At 45.5% G+C, this 18,306-nt stretch overlaps 1 protein-coding gene across 8 annotated transcripts in view; it reads right to left on the bottom strand.

Moving 5' to 3' along the window:
• The window catches only part of ACAD10 (acyl-CoA dehydrogenase family member 10), a 482,886-nt gene that overhangs the window by 294,303 nt on the left and 170,277 nt on the right, over nucleotides 1-18,306 (bottom strand). For all 8 annotated transcript variants that reach the window (XM_085633523.1, XM_085633522.1, XM_085633520.1 and 5 more), the window contains one exon: nucleotides 13,641-13,835. In XM_085633523.1, coding sequence (XP_085489649.1) covers nucleotides 13,641-13,835 — 195 coding nt within the window. The remainder of the gene's footprint in view (nucleotides 1-13,640; nucleotides 13,836-18,306) is intronic.

Below are 18,306 nucleotides of genomic sequence, written 5' to 3'. Positions count from 1 at the left end.
CCACTATAATTTGCGGAGTGGCCACATTTTTAGGATGGGCATGGCTGATCAGGCAGAGGTTGATTTGCTCTAGTTAATCTCTCTTTTTTCATCAAAGCTGCTAAGTTTAATTCCTTTTTAATTATTTATTGTCTACTATATATTCAGATCCTTTTTACGACATGTTTTAAATGTACTGTTTTTATGTAATTGTGTTTTTTATAAGTATTGTGCTTTTATGACATTACATGTCGAAATAAAGCTTGAATGATTGATTGAAAGGCAATAGGAGTAACTTTACTTGTTGATGCCTATACCACCAGGCTTTCATGCGTATGGTGTCTTGTCAGAAAAGTGGGATCACCAGAGGTATGTGTATGACACCTGGCAACACGTGATTTTACCAAAGGGCCCGAGCACAACCTTGACCAAGGGGCCACAAGAGTATCTGTAAGAGTCTCATTGAATGGCAATAGTGACTCAGAAGAAATTGCATCTGGTTGAAGGACCACAGTTACTAATAATACATTTGCCTTAGTTTCAACAATAGGTAACTTTAAGATTAGCTTAGTCCCTGGACATGTATCCATTCCACTGGCATTGTGTAACGTCAGGTACAGTCCATCATCAATATAGGGAGCAGGGAGTCTACATAATAATCATCAGTGTCTGGCAAACATTCTGTATACCCTCAACTGTGACAGAGGGAAGGACTGCTGGCAGACTTCCAACTGCAGCCTCTTGAGGCTCTGAGGGACCTGAAAGGGAGGTGGAATCATGGCCTCCTTTAAGACTGCTATTTGTTGCCAGGAGTTCAACTGCCTGGGAAATTCAGGGCATATGAAATTAAATGAAATTAGGATTTGTAACGCATGCTAATACCCGGGGGTGTCTAGGCGCGGCGGCCCAGCATAAAATGTGAGCCTGTGCGGAGGAGACGAGAGGAAGGACAACTACTTATTAAACAACAGGGTTTTTAGGGATTTACGGAATACCAGGAGGTTTTTTTCTGTCTTTGGTCCTATTGGGAGTGAGTTCCACAAACTCACTGTCCCTGCCACAAAGCTTCTCCCCCCCCCCCCATGTGGCCATTTTGACTTTGGGGACTACAAGATTTGCGAAAGTTGCAGAGCGAAGCTCCCTACCAGGGAGATACCACTGAAATTTGTTCGCCAGGAAATCCGGTCTGAGTCTATGGAGTGCCTTAAAGGCAATACAAAGGGCCTTAAATTCGATCCTTCTTTTTAACGGTAGCCAATGCAAGGAGGGTAAGGCATGTGCTACCGATTGCTGTTTCGGAACATCGAGCAGCAGACGGGCTGCTGCATTTTGAAGAACCTGCATTTTATTGAGGAAGCATGTGTGTATGTTGAGGAACAGCCCGTTGCAGTAGTCCAGTCTAGACAGTATGAGCGCTATCACCACCGCTTTCTGGAGCTCTAGTGGAATAAAAGGACGGATCTTTCTGATGGTTTTAATCATCAAGAAACAGCAGGAGGAGATTGCATTAATTTCCCCTCAAAGGTTAGTTTAGACTCAAAAACGACTGCGGTTTTTCAACTTATTGACAGGAGTGGGAGTTTCGCCCATTTCCTGTTGCCACCAGTTTGGTTTCCAGAAAGAGGTATCGTTTCCCAAAGAAGCACCTTGGTTTTCCCTGTATTCACTTTGAGGCAGTTTTGGGCTATCCACTGTCCAACCTTGCGCAGGCACTCTTGAAATCTTAAAGCGGTGTCCGTGTGGTCTCCAGAAAAGGACCCCGCGATTTGTGTGTCATCGGCATATGACACTGTTTTAAAACCAATGGATTTTATGAGCCAACAGAGGGGGGTAACATATAAATTGAAAAGTGTTGGGCTCAATGAGGAGCCCTGAGGTACCCCACAGACAGGGTGAACCAGGATGAGCTGCGCCCGTCAAGCTCCACCCATTGTTCTCTGTCAGTGAGAAAGGACTTTAGAAGGGCCAGAGCCTTGTCCCTGACTCCCATGGAAAAGAGGCCACTGACAAGCCGGTTGTGGTCAACCATGTTGAAGGCCGGCGAGAGGTCCAATAGGTTCAGCGCTGACTTCCCGCCTTTGTCCAGAACCTCTCTGATTTCTTCCGACACATTTATTAGGGCCAACTCAGTGCCATGTTGACTTCTAAATCCATATTGCGCACAATCTAATAGCTTGTTGTCCTCCAAGAACTTGGTGAGTTCTCTGTTAATGGCCTTCTCAACAATCTTAGTGGGCAGGGGGAAGACGAGAAATAGGCCTATAGCTGTTCGCCTCTTGACAATCCAAGTTAGGTTTTTTCAACAATGGAAGAATGGAGGCCTTCTTCCAAGCAATCGGGAAGTATCCAGCAGAAAACATTTGATTGAAGAGCCCAGTAAGGAAAAGGGCCGTAGGCTCTGGGGCCAGATGGAGAATTTTACGGGGGCAGTAGTCTCAGGGTGATCCTTATCTCATTTGACTAAGCATAGTCATCACCTGCGTTACCAAGATGTTACAAAAGTTATAAAGGCAAGGGATTGTATCAACCGAGGGGGCCTTCCTCACAAGAGATCTCAGTCTTGAAAGTAGAGGGACCGTAGGATAACATTCCTCCTGCTCTCTGAGCAGAGGCAACAGAGTCTGCAACTGCCTTTACTTTTGCTTAAAAGAAGGATGCTAACTGATTACAGAAATCTTGGTTTACTCCAGTATTTTTCTGGGCAGGAAGTTTACTTAGTTTCTGTACAGTTGAAAAGAGTTCTTTGGAGAAGTTGAGAGAAGCTCTCATATCCGCACCAGTTGTGGGACTAGGTTTAAGTCAGAAGACGTTAATGTGGTACAATCTTTCGACTGATGCCTTCGCATCTTCGCGTCCAATTTTGAGTGCCTGGATGGGGTCTAGTTACACTTGGCATTCTTGCGCTTATGGTGCTTCTTCAATTTACCTGAAAATGATGTGTGGGAATGGACCTTCACATAGAACGATCTCCTTGAACAGGATTGTGAGCAGCCCCACAACTTGCAGATGGATATAAGTTTCGACCACAACTTCATCTTATGTTCTGCGACGTAGGGTTTTGTCTCCCAGTCAAGATCACCTTTGGATTCGTATTGTATCATATTAGAGACCATGCACCAAACACACACATTATGCACGTTCGTAATGAAATTCACTTCCTGCACTTGCATCTTGGCTTGAATTCCAATTGTTCTCGGGGGGAGATTTCCCTGGCACACAGAGTTAAATGTGAAGTCATCGAAAGAAGACCAAAGTTGCTAGCGAACCTCCGGATCTGCATCAAAGGGCATAAAAGAAAAGAACGGACATCAATGTACTGGGGTGGTGCTTATATACGATCCGTTACATCATGTTTAGGCAGTAGGGAGTCCCGCAAATCTGTCATCAGTATGTGGAGCATAGCTGTAAAATTCCCTAGTTCCATTCTGGTGCTTGGAGTTATTCTAAATATGAGGAATCTGCAAACATTCATCAGAAGAAAAAGTCAATTGCCTTCAGTAATGAGCTTACTGGCGGATAATACATCTAGCATCAGAGTCCTTGAATAACTGTAGGCGTAAGATTGGATCTGGAAAAAAATCTTGAATTCTCTTTCACTGGGAGTGGGCGCTATTTCCAATCTGGCACCAGAAGAGAAGCCACAGTGACATGAAGCACCCATCCCAGAGTACTGAAGTCAGTACCGAGTCCATTTGTTCGGTGCCTGAGAGGCAGAGATGGAAACGACAATCAGGTGTGGATGCGCAGTGCAGCAATCTAGATTCAGGCCCTTTTAATGTCACCTATGACCATGTCAGAATGAGGAGGAGGGTGGGATCGGTGAGGACTCTGCAGGTAGACAGAGTATCCACCAGAAATGTCATTACCAAAGGTACAAAACTTGTTTTTCTGATGGATACTTCTACCCGCGGCATTCTCACCTTAGTGTGCCCCACTAGGCAAAGCTGTGCTGTACCACCTCCAGATAGAGACACCATGTGTGGTTGGCAAGATGAAACTGAGGCTGTCAGCTCTGGTGTTGAGGGAGCTGGCCAAATGGTTGGAGACTAGCCAGATGCTTTGCTGGTCTGCCCAAGTCCAGACTCTCAGCGTTTCTTTACAGGGCAGTTGATGATTCAATCCTCCCTGCTTGCTGATGGGCCACATTGAGGTTATATTGTGCTCTAAAATCTGGATAGACTGATCACAGAGGGAAGAGAGGAAGCTTTGAGAACCAGCCAAATCACCCTCAGTTCAGCAGTTTAACATACAAAACATGCTCTTTTGGAGACCAGAAGTCTCTAAAATCCAGCTACTCCAGAGGAGCAACCCACTGAATCGGATAGGGAATCATCTATCCACCACCATGCCAGATTCACTGCAGTGACCCTGGAGATTACAATGGTGTCAGAAAGATCTCCCCCGTGCTGCGAAAGTACCACAGAAAGCCCTCACATGCCATTGTGCATAAGTGGCAAGGAGGATGGAAGCCGGCAGACCTAACAGGCGAAGAACCATCAAGACTGAAACTCTAGCTCCCGACCAAAAACAATGGAATCATATCCTAAATGTCTGGGATCCTTTGAGGAGAAAGAGCTCTATAGATGTTGTGCACAGTGCAGCTCCTATGAACAGGAAGCACTGAGAGGGCTCTGGGTGTGATTTGGGCATATTGAGTGAAAAGTCCAACAGTAAAACTATTGCCTGCAGGGAATGCAAAACCATCTCTGGTGAGCCGAATTTCAGCAGGCAGTCTTCCAGGTATGAGAACATAGAGATCCCTGACCTCCTGAGATGAGCTACAAATGCTGCTATCAACTTGTGAAGACCCGAGGAGCTGATGGGAGTCCAAACAGGAGGATTGCAAACTGTATAATGAATGGACCCTACTACAAAGCGCAGGTCCCTCCTGTGCAACCAAATGATCAGTATTTGGAAATACGTGTCCTGGTAACTGTGGGACACCTACCAGTCTTCTGCTTCCAGCACCGGAAAAATCTGAGCCAGGGACAGCAAGTTGAACTTTTCCTAGCGGAGGTACAAATTTAAAAGGTCTGTAACAGGTTGCAGACCTCCATCGTTCTGTGGAAAAAGGAAGTGCAGAGAGTAGCACCTCGCCCAATTTTCTGCTCTGGAACTGTGGGAAAATGGCGTTTATTATATGGAGTGGTAGTGCAACCTCATCATCTAATACACTTGCCAACCCCTTTAGGACTGCTGGGTTTCTTCTGTCAAACCCTTAGCTCAATCCTGGGTAGCTGGGGCACTGAGATGCAAGGCACAGTGGAACACAAAGAAACAAGTGTTAAGAATTTAAACCACACTAAAACAATTAAAAAAGAAATAGACACAACACTCAAAAAATTCCAACAACAATTTATAAAATAGGTTATATCTTCATAAGAATTTAGACACTAGAACGAAAAAGATTCACCAGAGGTTTCCAGAGATATATACTTTACAAGCAATAATAAATCGGTGCAATTTCACTTAACAGTGAGCAAGCCTTGGTAAAGTCAACAAATTGGACCCTAGAAACTTTTTCAAAGAAAACTTAGGCAAGTGTCAATGAGGTCGGTCAGATGTACTTGGGGTGATCAACTCCGCCACAAGGCTTGTAGGGGGAACCATCAAGGTCCTCAAGAACAGTTACCTTCACAGGAGTAGCAGTCCTACAACAAATCCAGGCACTTTATCCATGTTGCTATGGATTCCTATGAAGTGGTCATGATAAAAGAGATGAAGGATGCTGAAGATGCTCTAATGATGCTGTGGATGTGACGCGGTCAACGGGTTCTTCCTGCAGGGATTCTTCAGTCCACAAAGATAGTGAGGACGTCCTGGTTGCAGGGCAGGGTCAACGTCCTACAAAGCCCTCTCCAGTGGGGCCAAAGTTCAGTCGGCCCTTGTTGCGGTCACAGGTTAATACTTTCTGGGTCGATAACATTCCTTCTAAGGATCCCAGCAACCCTCCGAAAGAATTCTGGGCTCAGTGAACCTGGGTGCTACTCTGTGCGTCGGGTCTTGGTCTTCAGTGCTGCAAAGCAGCGGTGGTAGCGACTTGAAAACTTTGGTCTACCAACTTGCCCCAGCATGCTTCTTTAGCTGATATGTCCCCGTGCAGTGAACAGGAGGCCAGTCAGCTGACCCTCGAAGTTCTCTTGGTTTGCCTGGGCTCAGCAGAAGTCTTGGTCAGGACACAGCAGGCAGATTCCCTCTCTTCACTAGCACCAGGTGCAGCCTCTCATTGCTGGTCCCGCGATGAAACAGGGCACCCCTTCTTCCGAGTCGGTCGAGATCTGAGGTCTAGGTGCCAGGGGTGCCCCCTTTATGCTTGGAAAGTACAGTCAGGGCAGGGTGGAGTTGGTAGCCAATGGGCTACCAGGTTCCCTCAGGACTGTGGCATCTGGCATCCCAGGAGGCACCATTTTGCCCACTCCCAAGATGGAGAGACCTCTTTCCTGGTGTACAGACCTCCCTTGACCACCCCGGGGTGTGGTAACCTCAGGGCTACACGCCCCTGAGGAAACTAGTTTGGCACTGGTTTCCTCTCTGTGCTCCCCGTGCCAGCCTGTATACCCCAACAATGGGGCAGCCCTCCCCCTTGGTGTCCCACATCTGCTCTTCAAAGGCAGCTTCACCTTTGCAGCCTTCCTTTTGGGGCCATTGCCGAAGTGGGTTCCTGCAGGAGGGAGGCTACACCTCCCTGGCCTGCAATCCTTCATTGTTCTCCTTCCTGAGAGTCATTAACACGTTTCTCCAGGAGGGTAGAAAGCTGTATCATGGAGCAGGCTCCGTGTGTGCCCGGGAAGGCACAAGAGTTTTAAAGGCAACAAAGTGGCAGCTTTGCTAAAGCTTCATGCTACAATAAGTTACATTAATTTCGACTTGAGGTACAAGTTGGGCTTAATATAACAAGTTGTCTGATACCTTGGAAGGTCTACTTTGGGCACACCATTCGGGAGTTAGCACAGCTGAGGTGGTCAGCGTTTAACCCTGCACTCGTCAATTGGGCGTCCACGTCTTTCCACAGTAAAACTGTAGTATTGCATGTTTTATTGCCAGGACAGCTAAGCACATATTGCACCCTGCCTTTAGGACCGGTAGGCCTGCCAGAGGAGTGCCTTACATACATGTCCAAGAGAAGTGAGGACTTTGCCATTGCTATCAATTGCAAAGTCAGGCTAACATTGCACAACTGCTCTACCAGTCTGCAGTAGCGGACTGGGGACTTGTTTTACCTGGGGTACCTCAAGGGGGCACAATCAGTGCTACCAGCCCTGGGTTACCCATGTAGCTGACATGCCTTGGGTACCAGGGTACCATTTACTCTGGACAGGTAAGTTCGCATTTCCATGTGGCACAGCCAATTCGACATACACTTTAGGGTCAGGGCACTGGCACGGAGGTTTGGTTAGCAAGCCTCAGTGCACTCTCAGAGGGGAAGAACCGCAGCAACTTGGGAATGACCGTACAAAGAGAGGCATATACTTACAAGAACAAACTTTACCACTTCTTTCTGCAGAAGGGCTGCCACCTCTTGATGCACTATTTGAAGATAGTCTTCTTACTGAAGATACTGAGTGAGGAAATCTGGGAAAGAATCTATTTGAAGAGTAGAGCAAAATCCCCTTCTCCACCCTGCCGGACCCATTGATCAATGTTATGGTCTTCCAGGCCCGTAGCATGTACATTTGTCCTCTAGGGACCACACATGCTTTGTCAAATGGAAGAGGAGGAGTCTTGTTGGGTCTGACAACCTTTACCCTTGCCTTGGCCTCTGTATTGACAACACACTTGATTTTGTTGTTGGAAAGGCTTAGAGGGCTGGTGTTGTCGAAAATAAAAATCACTTTGAGACGCCTCCAAAATTTGGAAATTGCATGCAATCCCTCGTGGGTGACTGCAGGACCAACAATCAGGCTGTTGGTTTCTATGGGAAATCAGGTTACTGATTAAGGGAGGGAAATCCTACTCAAACAGCAACCACAATTCTTGTCAGGGTAAAATACAAGCAAACCCCAAATTAACCTGTGCTTAACACAAAAGCAGTCAGGCTTAATTTAGAGCAATGTGTAAAGTATTTACTCAGCACTTCAAACGACAATGAAGTTAAAACACAACACAAGAGAAATCCCACACCAATTTAGAAACTAGATTAAAATTTTATAAATTGATATCAAAACAACAAAAATCCTATCAGTAGAACCAGAGATGAACAATAAAAAAGCTTTTACAAGAAAATAGTGCCTAAAAGCACAAAGCGCCAACTGAGGTTATTTGGTCGCGCCACACTGTGACAAAGTCACATGTTTTGGACAGACTGTGAGGGAGCACGGGCCGGATACAAGCACCAAGTTAGGCCCACTGAACAAAATAGCTTAAGTCCTGGTTGCGCAGCGCTGCATGGTCCTGTGTCCAGGATGCGTTGCACAGCGGAGATTCAGAAGAAGCTGCGGGCTACAATGTGAGATCTTGTGTCGTCATTGAAGATGCTATTGACAGAGGGCTTTTGATGCAAATTCCTGCATCGAGGGTGCATAGCGCAGGAGCTGCTATGAGAAGTCTTGCGTCAACCTAGACTATGCCGTTGAACGGGGACTTGAGATGCGAAGTTATGCACCGCAGAGCAGTGGGTCAGAGGACCTGCGGGCTGTGGTGTGATGTGCTGTGTGGGGGATGCATTGTGCAGCAGTGGTTGCAATACAGAGCTGTGAGGAGAGGAGTCGCGCTGTGCCAGTTCAGCCCAATGGACCACAGACCGGATGGCAGCACACCTAAAGTCCTACTTCCAAGGATCCCGGACTGGGGTGGCGCCACTTGTGAGGTAGGACTGACAGCAATGCTGGGTTCAAGGTGGGTGACGCCTTTTCTGTCCCAGAGGCTCTGATCAGGAGGCCAGGCAACTAGTCCTTGGAATCACTCGATGGTCCTGGGTTCAAGATACAGGTCCACCGCTTTTCACTCAGGCAGCAGGGCAGAAGAGTAGCAGGGCAGAGGAGTAGCAGTTCTTCTTACAGCAGAGCAGCACAACAGTCCTTCTGAGTCTTCCACAGGTCCAGAGGTTTTCTGAGGAGTTGGGTCTGAGGGTCAAATATTTCACCTGGTGCCAGCTTTGAAGAAGATGGTTCTGGAGGTTCCCATCCCCAGAGGTGCTTGGAATTTCCTGCCTCCCAACCCTGGCCTAGCTTTTCTTGGGGCACAAAAGACTAGAGTCAAACCCTTTGTTAATGTGATCAAGCAGAGGCTTTTTATTGGGCACTTGTGGTAGGTGACAGCTCATTCCCCATATCAAGTCAGAGATGGTCCATCCTGCTAACACCTTCCTACTTTGTCTCACGGTCTGGGAGAATTACACAAGGAACTGCCGCATACACCTAGTCATGTGACCTAGGATACAGGCACAAATGGTTAGTGCAAGAAAATGCCAACTTTCTAAAAGTGAAAGACACACAATTGATGGACGGAATGCAGAACAAATCAAAACATTCACCCCCAGTCAAGAGATCTGGGTTAAATCCATCGTTCTTTTGCTCACCATGCCACCCCAGTTTAGACCTGGCCATATGCAAATCAGTCTTGACCCTGTGCCTCATGGGAACAGTCCAGCCTGAACTGCCAAGCCAAGTCCTCCCTGGACCGGAAACAAGCATCCTAGGACCGGTTGACTGGGGGTGAGTGCTTGCAATGTTCAACACTCCGTCCATCATCCCCTTTGGTTTTGCTTTGTTCGCCCTAAGTTGACAAGATATGCTCAGACGTGGGTCCCTTGCTCACTTTGCCACTGGATTGAAGCTAGCCTGACTGATGACGGCTGATTAGCCAGAAACCGGTCCCAGGAAGAGGGAAGACATGGCTTGGCAGTTCGGGCTGGACTGTTCTCATGAGGCACAGGGTCAGACTGATTTGCATATGGCCATGTCTGAACTGGGGTGGCGGAGTGAGCTAAAGAATGATGATGGATTAAACCCAGATCAGTTGACTGGGGGTGAGTGCTTGCAATGTTCAACACTCCATCCATAATCCCCTTTGTTTTAACTTTCTAAAAGTGGCATTTTTCAGAATTGTGACTCAAAAGCTGCCTTTACCATGAAAACAGGTTTTAAATTACAATTCTCTAGACACTAAACTCAATATTCTTACATGCTCCAAATTGAAAGGTAGCACTTATTGAATGTAATAAGGTACCCTAAAGTTACCCTACAGGAGAGGTAGGCCTTGCAGTAGTGAAAAACGAATTTAAGAGTGTTTCACTACCAGGACATGTAAGACTTAAATGTATATGTCCAACATTTAAATATACTGCACCCTGCCCTCTGGGCTGCTTGGGGGCATAGCCTAGGAGTGGCACATTAATGCCTGGTAAAATGTCTATTTGGCTAGGTTAAAATGGCAGTTTAAAACTGCACACACAGACTACAATGGTAGCGCTGAGACATGTTTAAAAGACTACCTAAGTGGGTGGCATAGTTAGTGCTGAAGACCCACTATTGGCATTTAATTTACAGGCTCTGGATATACGTAGTACCACTTTACTAGGGACTTACAGGTAAATTAAATGTGCCACTTGGATGTAAGCCAATTTTACAGTTTTTATAGGAGAGAGTATAAGCACTTTAGCACTTTTTAGTCATAAAACCTGCAAAAATGAAGTCAGCAGAAACAGAAGGATGAAAGGCATAAAGTTGGAGGAAAAACACATCAATGATGTCAGGTCCAATGGTTTCCCTGCTTTGATCCTTTCTAGAGCAACATCAGCCTTGTCCCTGAAGACAAGGGCTCCATTGAAGGACATAACCATCAAGGCTGCTTGGACATCTCCAGAAAAGCCTGATGACTAATGCCAAGCATGTCTACACAAGGCTACTGATTAGTCCATGGCCTTAGCCACTAAGTCTGGGATATCAAGTTCAGCCCTTAAGACATATCTAGACACATGCTGTCTATCATAGACCACCTAAAAAAAAGTTCCTTAAGGTGGTCCAAGATTGGGACCACCATAGACGCCTTGTCCCACACAGCTTGGGTATAACTTACCAGGAGACAAACAGAATGAGAGAACGAACAGCTAACATGCCGGCTAAAAATATATTTTTCTCATTGCTTCAAATGTATTTGACTCCATGTAAGAAGTGTACAAGGAAAGCTGCAGGGATGATACCTGCACCCCTAGACTTTCAGGGTAAGGGTACACTGACCAGAATGGTGGGCCACCTGGTGTCAGTTTATAGCTTCTTGCTACCGTGCAATTTACTGCAGAAGTCAATATGGGCTTTCGATATGTGTATTTCATAGATTCCATTAATTTTACCAGGATTCCACAGGTAGCAGAGGTAGCTCCAATTTATCAGCGATCTTCCTAAGGATGAAATAAAAAAAAGGTCACTTCCGTAGGGTACTGGCCCAGAATGGAGGTCAATGTCTATATCAGGCAAAGTGTCATGCTAGTGTTCTGTAGAGCTAAATAATACACAGAATCAGAAGGAGGGAGTGGTAGCAAATTAGCTGATTAACTGCTATCAGTAGCATGTTGTACCACAAACAGCACCTGTTCAAGATAGAGGCCAGTGGTAAACAATTTCTGCATCCTTTGCCAATAAAGCGGTGTAAGGACATGCTCCTCTGCCCCCCCCCTTAAATGTTTCCTCCTCTACAAACCTCTGAAACTTTTCCCTAGACATCAAGAGGATCTCTGAAGATTTTGGTGCAGGCCACACTGTGAAAGGCACTAGTGTTGGCATCGGCACTGGTAAAGGATCTACCAGAAAAGGTCTCAGCACCGGTATAGCTCCAGTTGGCACCTGACATTTTTTTTCTGGAACATGGGTAATGCCTTAACTGGGGGGAACCCAACAGCGGAAACACAGCCCCGGAAAGGACCCATGAGGGCGAAGTACCACCACTGGGGACCGTAGCATGTTGGAACATCTCGATCATAGCATGGAGGATAAGGGCTGGCCTACCCCTTAGTGCCAAAAACTCCCGATAATCTTGTGTCAGTGCCAGGAATAGCATCACCATGAGAGGATCAGCAAGGTCTCTGGAATTGGTGACGGTCCCCTGGGCAGATGGATATCAACTAACTCCACAAGGATGACTCAGCTGGAGGTGAAGTGGGGAAAGGAGACTTAGTGTAGTGTTAACGATGCTAAGCCTGAAAATCATCTCTGGTGGGGGCCATAAAAAGTTTGGATTTGTGCTCCTTTGTGGCCTTGGGGTGCATGAGACCGCACTACTCACACAACCTCAAATGGTGCCTCGAACCCAGGCATTTTAGTTGCAACCTGGCTTAAACCCTGACTTCTTGGGAGATTATATTCTCTAACCACTGCACTGGTTGAAACATTATTGAAAAAAATCTTTGAGAAATCATTACATGTGACACAAAAAAATGAGAACTGAGTGATGTTACCATGTTGTAGTTTTGACACCTCCAACATAAAGTTTCTGGATCTAATCCAGCACCTGAGGATATTTAACAGGTGAGGAATCTGCAGGTAGAAGTAGCCATCAGAATGAAACATACCTTCTATCTTATTAATGTGTTCGAACTTCTCCCCTTACAACAGAGGGATGGGTATGACGTATCTCTATGGTTATCACCTGGCCTCACAGCTGGTCACAGTCGTTGACTGGTTCAATGGGAGGGTGGGATGACCCGACATCCCGGGTGGAACTGGCCTTGCTGGGCCTGGATGGGCATGCTTTGCGGGGCCCGACTCCCCGTACCCTCCAAGACGGAAATCAGGTAGTACTGCTGTGGCAGGGAACACCACACCGCTGGTCTGGAGGGATTTGCATGGTGGGTTAGAACAGGCATCCCTCAACTTGGAGTTGTCTGGACGTGCAGTGGCATGCAGATGTTACATGGGCTGCAGGAACAATATCAGGTCTCTCACACCAAATTACATTTGTACCAGCAGCAGCACGCTCTATTGGTCAATATTCCCCCAGACTCCAGAATTAAGCCCCCCTGAGGCTAAATTTAATGCTGTAGACCGCTTCCCTGGGCCATGGAGGCCTGGTTGGGTGAGTTTGAGGATGGAGAGTGGTGCAAGTCTAGATTGGCCCCCATGGACGTGGCTATCCCTGTGCGCCTCTGGTTGGTCCAGCATAACTACCTGCACATTGCACACATGACTCCTTAGCGGCTCCACTGTGCCGGCAGGATCTCCCAAGCCTATTGTGTCCGTTGTCCATTATGGGAAGCGGACTTCTTCCACGTGGTATGGTCCTGCCCAAGGTTGGTTCCTTTCTGGGTGGCGATCGGAAGGGAACTCTGGGCCGCCGGCTTGACCTCACCCCCAAGGTTGTTCTGCTGGGGTTGTTGGCAGATGTGGGTGGCCAGAGGATGGAACACACTCTTATTGGGCTGGCAACACTGGTGGCCTAACGTGATATTGCCTGTAAATGGAGATCCCAGACTCCCCCCCATCGATGGTGGATTAGAGGAGGGATGTGGATTGGTATGTCCATTAGGAACAGCCCATGTATGAGCTTGGGGCTGTCCCAGTAAATATGAGGCAGGTGGTAGGCCTACTACGGACTGGATGTGGGGATCAATTGATTGTCATTTTGTATTGTACTTACTGCGTCATAATGCTAGACAGTGGTCATGTTGTACCTTGATGTGACTGCAAAATCAATAAACTTGGCTATCAAAAACATGTGTTCGAACTTACCACATCAAACTGACCTTGGTCCAAAGGTAAGAAGCTTTCTCCATTGTACAGGTAAAAGTTGTTGCTCAAAACTGCAGTCTGCAGTCCCTCTGCCCGTATGCACTTCACTGCTTCCATCATGGCTGAGTGGGGCCTGGACATACGAGGACTTGTGAATTCAGAGAAGAATGAGTCAACCTGAACAGACATGCCTGCCTGCATAAAAAGAGAAAGAGCTAGGTTACTTTCTTCTGTTAAGCACCAATCAGAACACATCCAGCTTTTTGATCACTGAAGTCAGAGTACATACAACAAAAATGGATGATATATATATATATAAAAGGGGTGAAAATTCTGGAATAAGTATACCTGTCTTTTGCTGTATGTCTTGAGAGAGAACCAGGACCAAAGAAACTTCTGGGCATTAGACCCAAGAGACACTTCTAAAATTCGAGCAGACATCACTATTTATTTATTAAGTTTTTTTTCTGTACCCCAAACTAGGCCAGAGAGCATCAAAGTGCTTTACATAACATAACAACCAAGCAACATAAGAAACATTAAGTCCATTCTTAGCTAAAGCATTAGCATCAAGTATAAGAGTATGGAATCACAAGCAGTATCACTCCAATGGGCTGAGTATTTCGCAATATCCTATATGCAATGACAACAGCATTAAACAAAACTAACTATGTACAAACAAATAATGAGGTAGATCTAATGAGATGGAGGAAGACAGACCTACTATTTCCTGGGGCACGGGAATAACTAGCACCATTAGCCTGCAGCTTTATTTGGAGTTTTCCAAGCCTGTGGCTCCAGTTTAGCGCATGAAGAGGCTAGTTTGCAGGCATGAAACCGCCCACCCCCAACCCATCAATTATTGAGTGGTTAGGTAGGGACTTGTTGAGGAGGAAAGGCTTTGAGTTTTTCCAGACAAATCAAATTCCTCATTTTAGGAGCACATCAAGAAAAGGACTGGTATAAGGTTCGTTTTTTCTTGAAGGCAGGTATTTCGAGCAGTACACCGCTTGTACTTCTCAGCAGGTGCGAACTGCCCCAGTTTATTGGCCAGGTAATGTGACTGATCAGAGTGGAAGATTCTGTGGACTAAGCAGACAATGTTAAACATGGATCTCCCTTCAGTCTGCAGCCAGTTTAGGGAAGACAAAATCGGGATGATGTAGTCATAAATGTTAGCTTCCATGGCTAGAAAGTAGCGGCATGTACTAAGGCTTTCAATGTAGTCATGCAGGAGTTGGAGATTTCAGCAAAGATGGTCTTCCCATAATCCAATCTTTGATGTGGGTAAGGAAGTTTGCTTTTACATCCAGAGTGAAAACAAATATTTCTGCATTTTCACAGAGTGTAGCTGAGAAGCTTAGGAGGTTTAGTCGAGGTTAACCATTCCTCAATTTGTGTCAGAGATGTGTTAGGTGAGAGAAGAAGAAATTCAGTGTTGTGTGGGTTTAACTTGAGATGGTGAGTGGTCATCTAGGAATGTATTTAGTCAATAGTTGTACCCAGTCGGGCAATGTCTGCCTATGAAGCAACCCTTAACTAAAGCTGGGTGTCATCTGTAAATTGATGACAGCATTTACAAGGGTTCTTGAGGAGATCACTCAGTGGTTTCAGGTAAATGTTAAACCACACGGAAGCAAGGACGGAGCCCAGGGGGATTTCTTGGGAGACTTTCTCAGGGTTTGAGAATGCATGTTCTATTATAAATCAGCTGTGAGCAGTCCACCAGGTATGGCCTAAACCACTCTATGACTGTCCCTTCCAGCTCCATGTAGTCTTTCAAGCTGTAAATGAGAAGATAATGATTTGCCTTATTGAAAGGCGCAGAGGTCAAGAAGGATAAGCAAGCATGAGCATCCTTTGTCCATGATTCTAAACGCATCATCAATGTTTTGTAGTTAGGGCTGTCTCAGTACTCTGACATTCTTCAAAGCCTGAATGAAATTCAGCCAGCAGATTGTAGCCCTTTATAAATTGTTTCATTTATGAGTCGAGTCAGCACCCCAGGATTTTGTCAAGAATGGAAGTCTCTGCACGTTTTAGATTGGTCCAGCTGCGGATCCTGCATAGGTCCTACTGCACCAGTACACTTATGTTTAAACTAGGACGCATCTCCACTGAGGAGTATCAGAGGGGGTGTACACTGAAGGGAACGTTTTTCCAGATCCTATGGGACTGCCCCATTATACAGAAATACTGGCGGAAGGTGGTCCGTATTATATCAGAAGTGTTGGGAGGGGGGTTTCCACTAGTTTGGCAGGGAGGCGCAGGAACCGAGAGAGTTGGATGGGGGGCCTCCAAAGGGACTGTCAATTCAATAATATGACTTTGCATTGTAGTATGTGTATCCCATTGAACGGGAAGGTAATTCAAAGATAGTTTGTGATCATGTTTATGAATGCTGACTATTGTTTTAATAAAAAGAAGTTTAAATTAAAAAATTAAAAAAAATGGAAGTCTCAATATTGTATAGCAATTGATGAGGTCCTCTGGGTCACCTGATTTTTTTTTAACAGAGAAGAGACTTGCCCTATTTTAAACAGTCTTGGGAAATGTCTTTCTGTAGGGAGAGGTTTATAATGTTCACCTAGTGAGATATTAGGGCACTATGCATTTCTCTTGCTAGATTATCCAGTAGAAAATCTGAGAAGGGTTCAGAGGGGTTGATCTTAGACATGGTGTTTCTAAGTACAGTTCGGGAGATATCCCTGAGGTAAAACCAGGTTCCTGAGGATTTTATTGCCATTGTGGAGCTAGTGTTTGTGTTTGGCTTCAATGTTTTTTATTTTAGAATTGAAGAAGTGTGAAAATTCTTAACATTTCTTTCCTGGTTCTACGAGTTCACTAGTATTACTGGGCTTGGATACAACAGTAATCATTTCAAAAAGCTTTCTCGGTCTATTTTTTGCCAATTTCATCTGGGATCTTATGGACTGGGCTTTTTGTTCAAAGACTAGATTTTTGTAGCATTGACAAGAGCCATGAATGAATTCTTGATAATCCCTGCAGGGTTTTTGCTGCCACAACCATTTGTGCAGTCTGAAGTGTTTCCTTTCTTCATTAAGAGCCTTCGTATATCATAAGCATGTTCTTCTCTCTTATTGAATCTTCTCGGTTTGAAAGGGGCAATTTCATCCATGATCGTAGTTACTCAGTTGTTGAAGTTTGCAGTTGCTGTATTTACATCTTGGTTACATGAAGGGTAGGAAATTCCGGTTGGTAGACATGTTTCCATGCGGCATTTTGATGTTAAGATTGAGGACATTACCACTAAAAGATTTTTAAAAAACCTGGGGCGGCACATTTGACAAATCTGGCCTCTGTGATTTTTGTAGTGGAGGTATTCAAGATTTTGTACACGTACTATTAGTTTGCCCCAATAAATGTTTGGTTGATGCACACACCCATTTTTTAAAACCTACTTGCACTAAATAGAATATCTTTAATGCTGTGGATCTGATCGAGTTAATAAGACCTCCCCCAGATGAATTTGTATGTTATAAAGTTTTTACATTTTTTTAAACGTTTCTTCCGTTGTTTTAGAGGTGCTCAAACTATGAAAAACACATTTTTCTGTATATATTGCAATTTTATATTGTGGTATTATGGCTCAGAATAAGCCAACAAGAGTTCCCCTAGATGGATTTGTATAACATAGAGCATTCAAAAATGTGTTAGACCCTTTTACCCTTGTTATAGAAATGTATAATTGATGAATAACAATATTTCTTGCATATATTGTATCATCATATTGTAGATCTCTGTTTTGGTCTATATCAATACAATTTGATTTGATTTGTTTCCAGGGCATCACTCTTTCTGTTCTTGATATGCCTAGTCCAGATTTTGGGACATTTAGGTTAATAATAATAATAATAATACGGAATTTTGTAAAGCGCGAACAGCTACCTCACACGGAGGTGTCCTGGCGCTGCAAGAACAAGATAATTTTGACCAAGAGGGCTAAAGGTGTAGTCAACTAGCGTGGTTGAGCGAAGAGCCAGGTTTTCAGCATGCGCTTGAAGCATGCCTCGGAGGGGGCCTGTTGAAGAGCAGGGGGCAGGGTGTTCCAGATCGTTGCCACATTGGCCAAGAAAGTGCGTCCTCCCAGCCGTGCTCTTTTTGCTCTAGGGACTGCAATCTGAACACGGTTGTTGGAACGGAGGGAGCGAGCTTGGGTGTATCTAGGCAATCGGGCTTTCAGATAGTTTGGACAGGTGCCATACAGTGATCTGAAGGCCAATGTAAGTGCCTTGAATTTTATTCTGTTTGCTACTGGTAGCCAATGAAGGGAGAGAAGATGCGGAGAGACTGAGGGCTTAAAAGGGATCCGCATTAGTAGTCTCGCAGCCGCATTTTGGACCAGTTGTAGTCGCTGTATAAGGTATTTTGGTAAGCCCAGATACAGGCCGTTGGCGTAGTCCAGCCTTGATGTCACTGTGGCGTGGATAACTGTTTTTCGGCAGCTTACAGGTAAGAGTCGCAGAATCTTACGAAGATTCCTCAGCTTACACAGGCAGCAACCAACTATTTGCTGGATGTGTGATGCAAAGGACAGCCTGTCATCCCACCGCACTCCCAGATTTTTAGCCGAGTGGCTGGGCGAGGGGGCTTGTCCCATCTCTGCCGGCCACCAGATATCAGGTAGAGGAGGTGGACCGTTGCC

The sequence above is a fragment of the Triturus cristatus genome, chromosome 11 (assembly GCF_964204655.1).
Source record: "Triturus cristatus chromosome 11, aTriCri1.1, whole genome shotgun sequence".
Classification (NCBI taxonomy): domain Eukaryota; kingdom Metazoa; phylum Chordata; class Amphibia; order Caudata; family Salamandridae; genus Triturus; species Triturus cristatus.
This window is presented reverse-complemented; position numbering and strand designations above follow the sequence as displayed.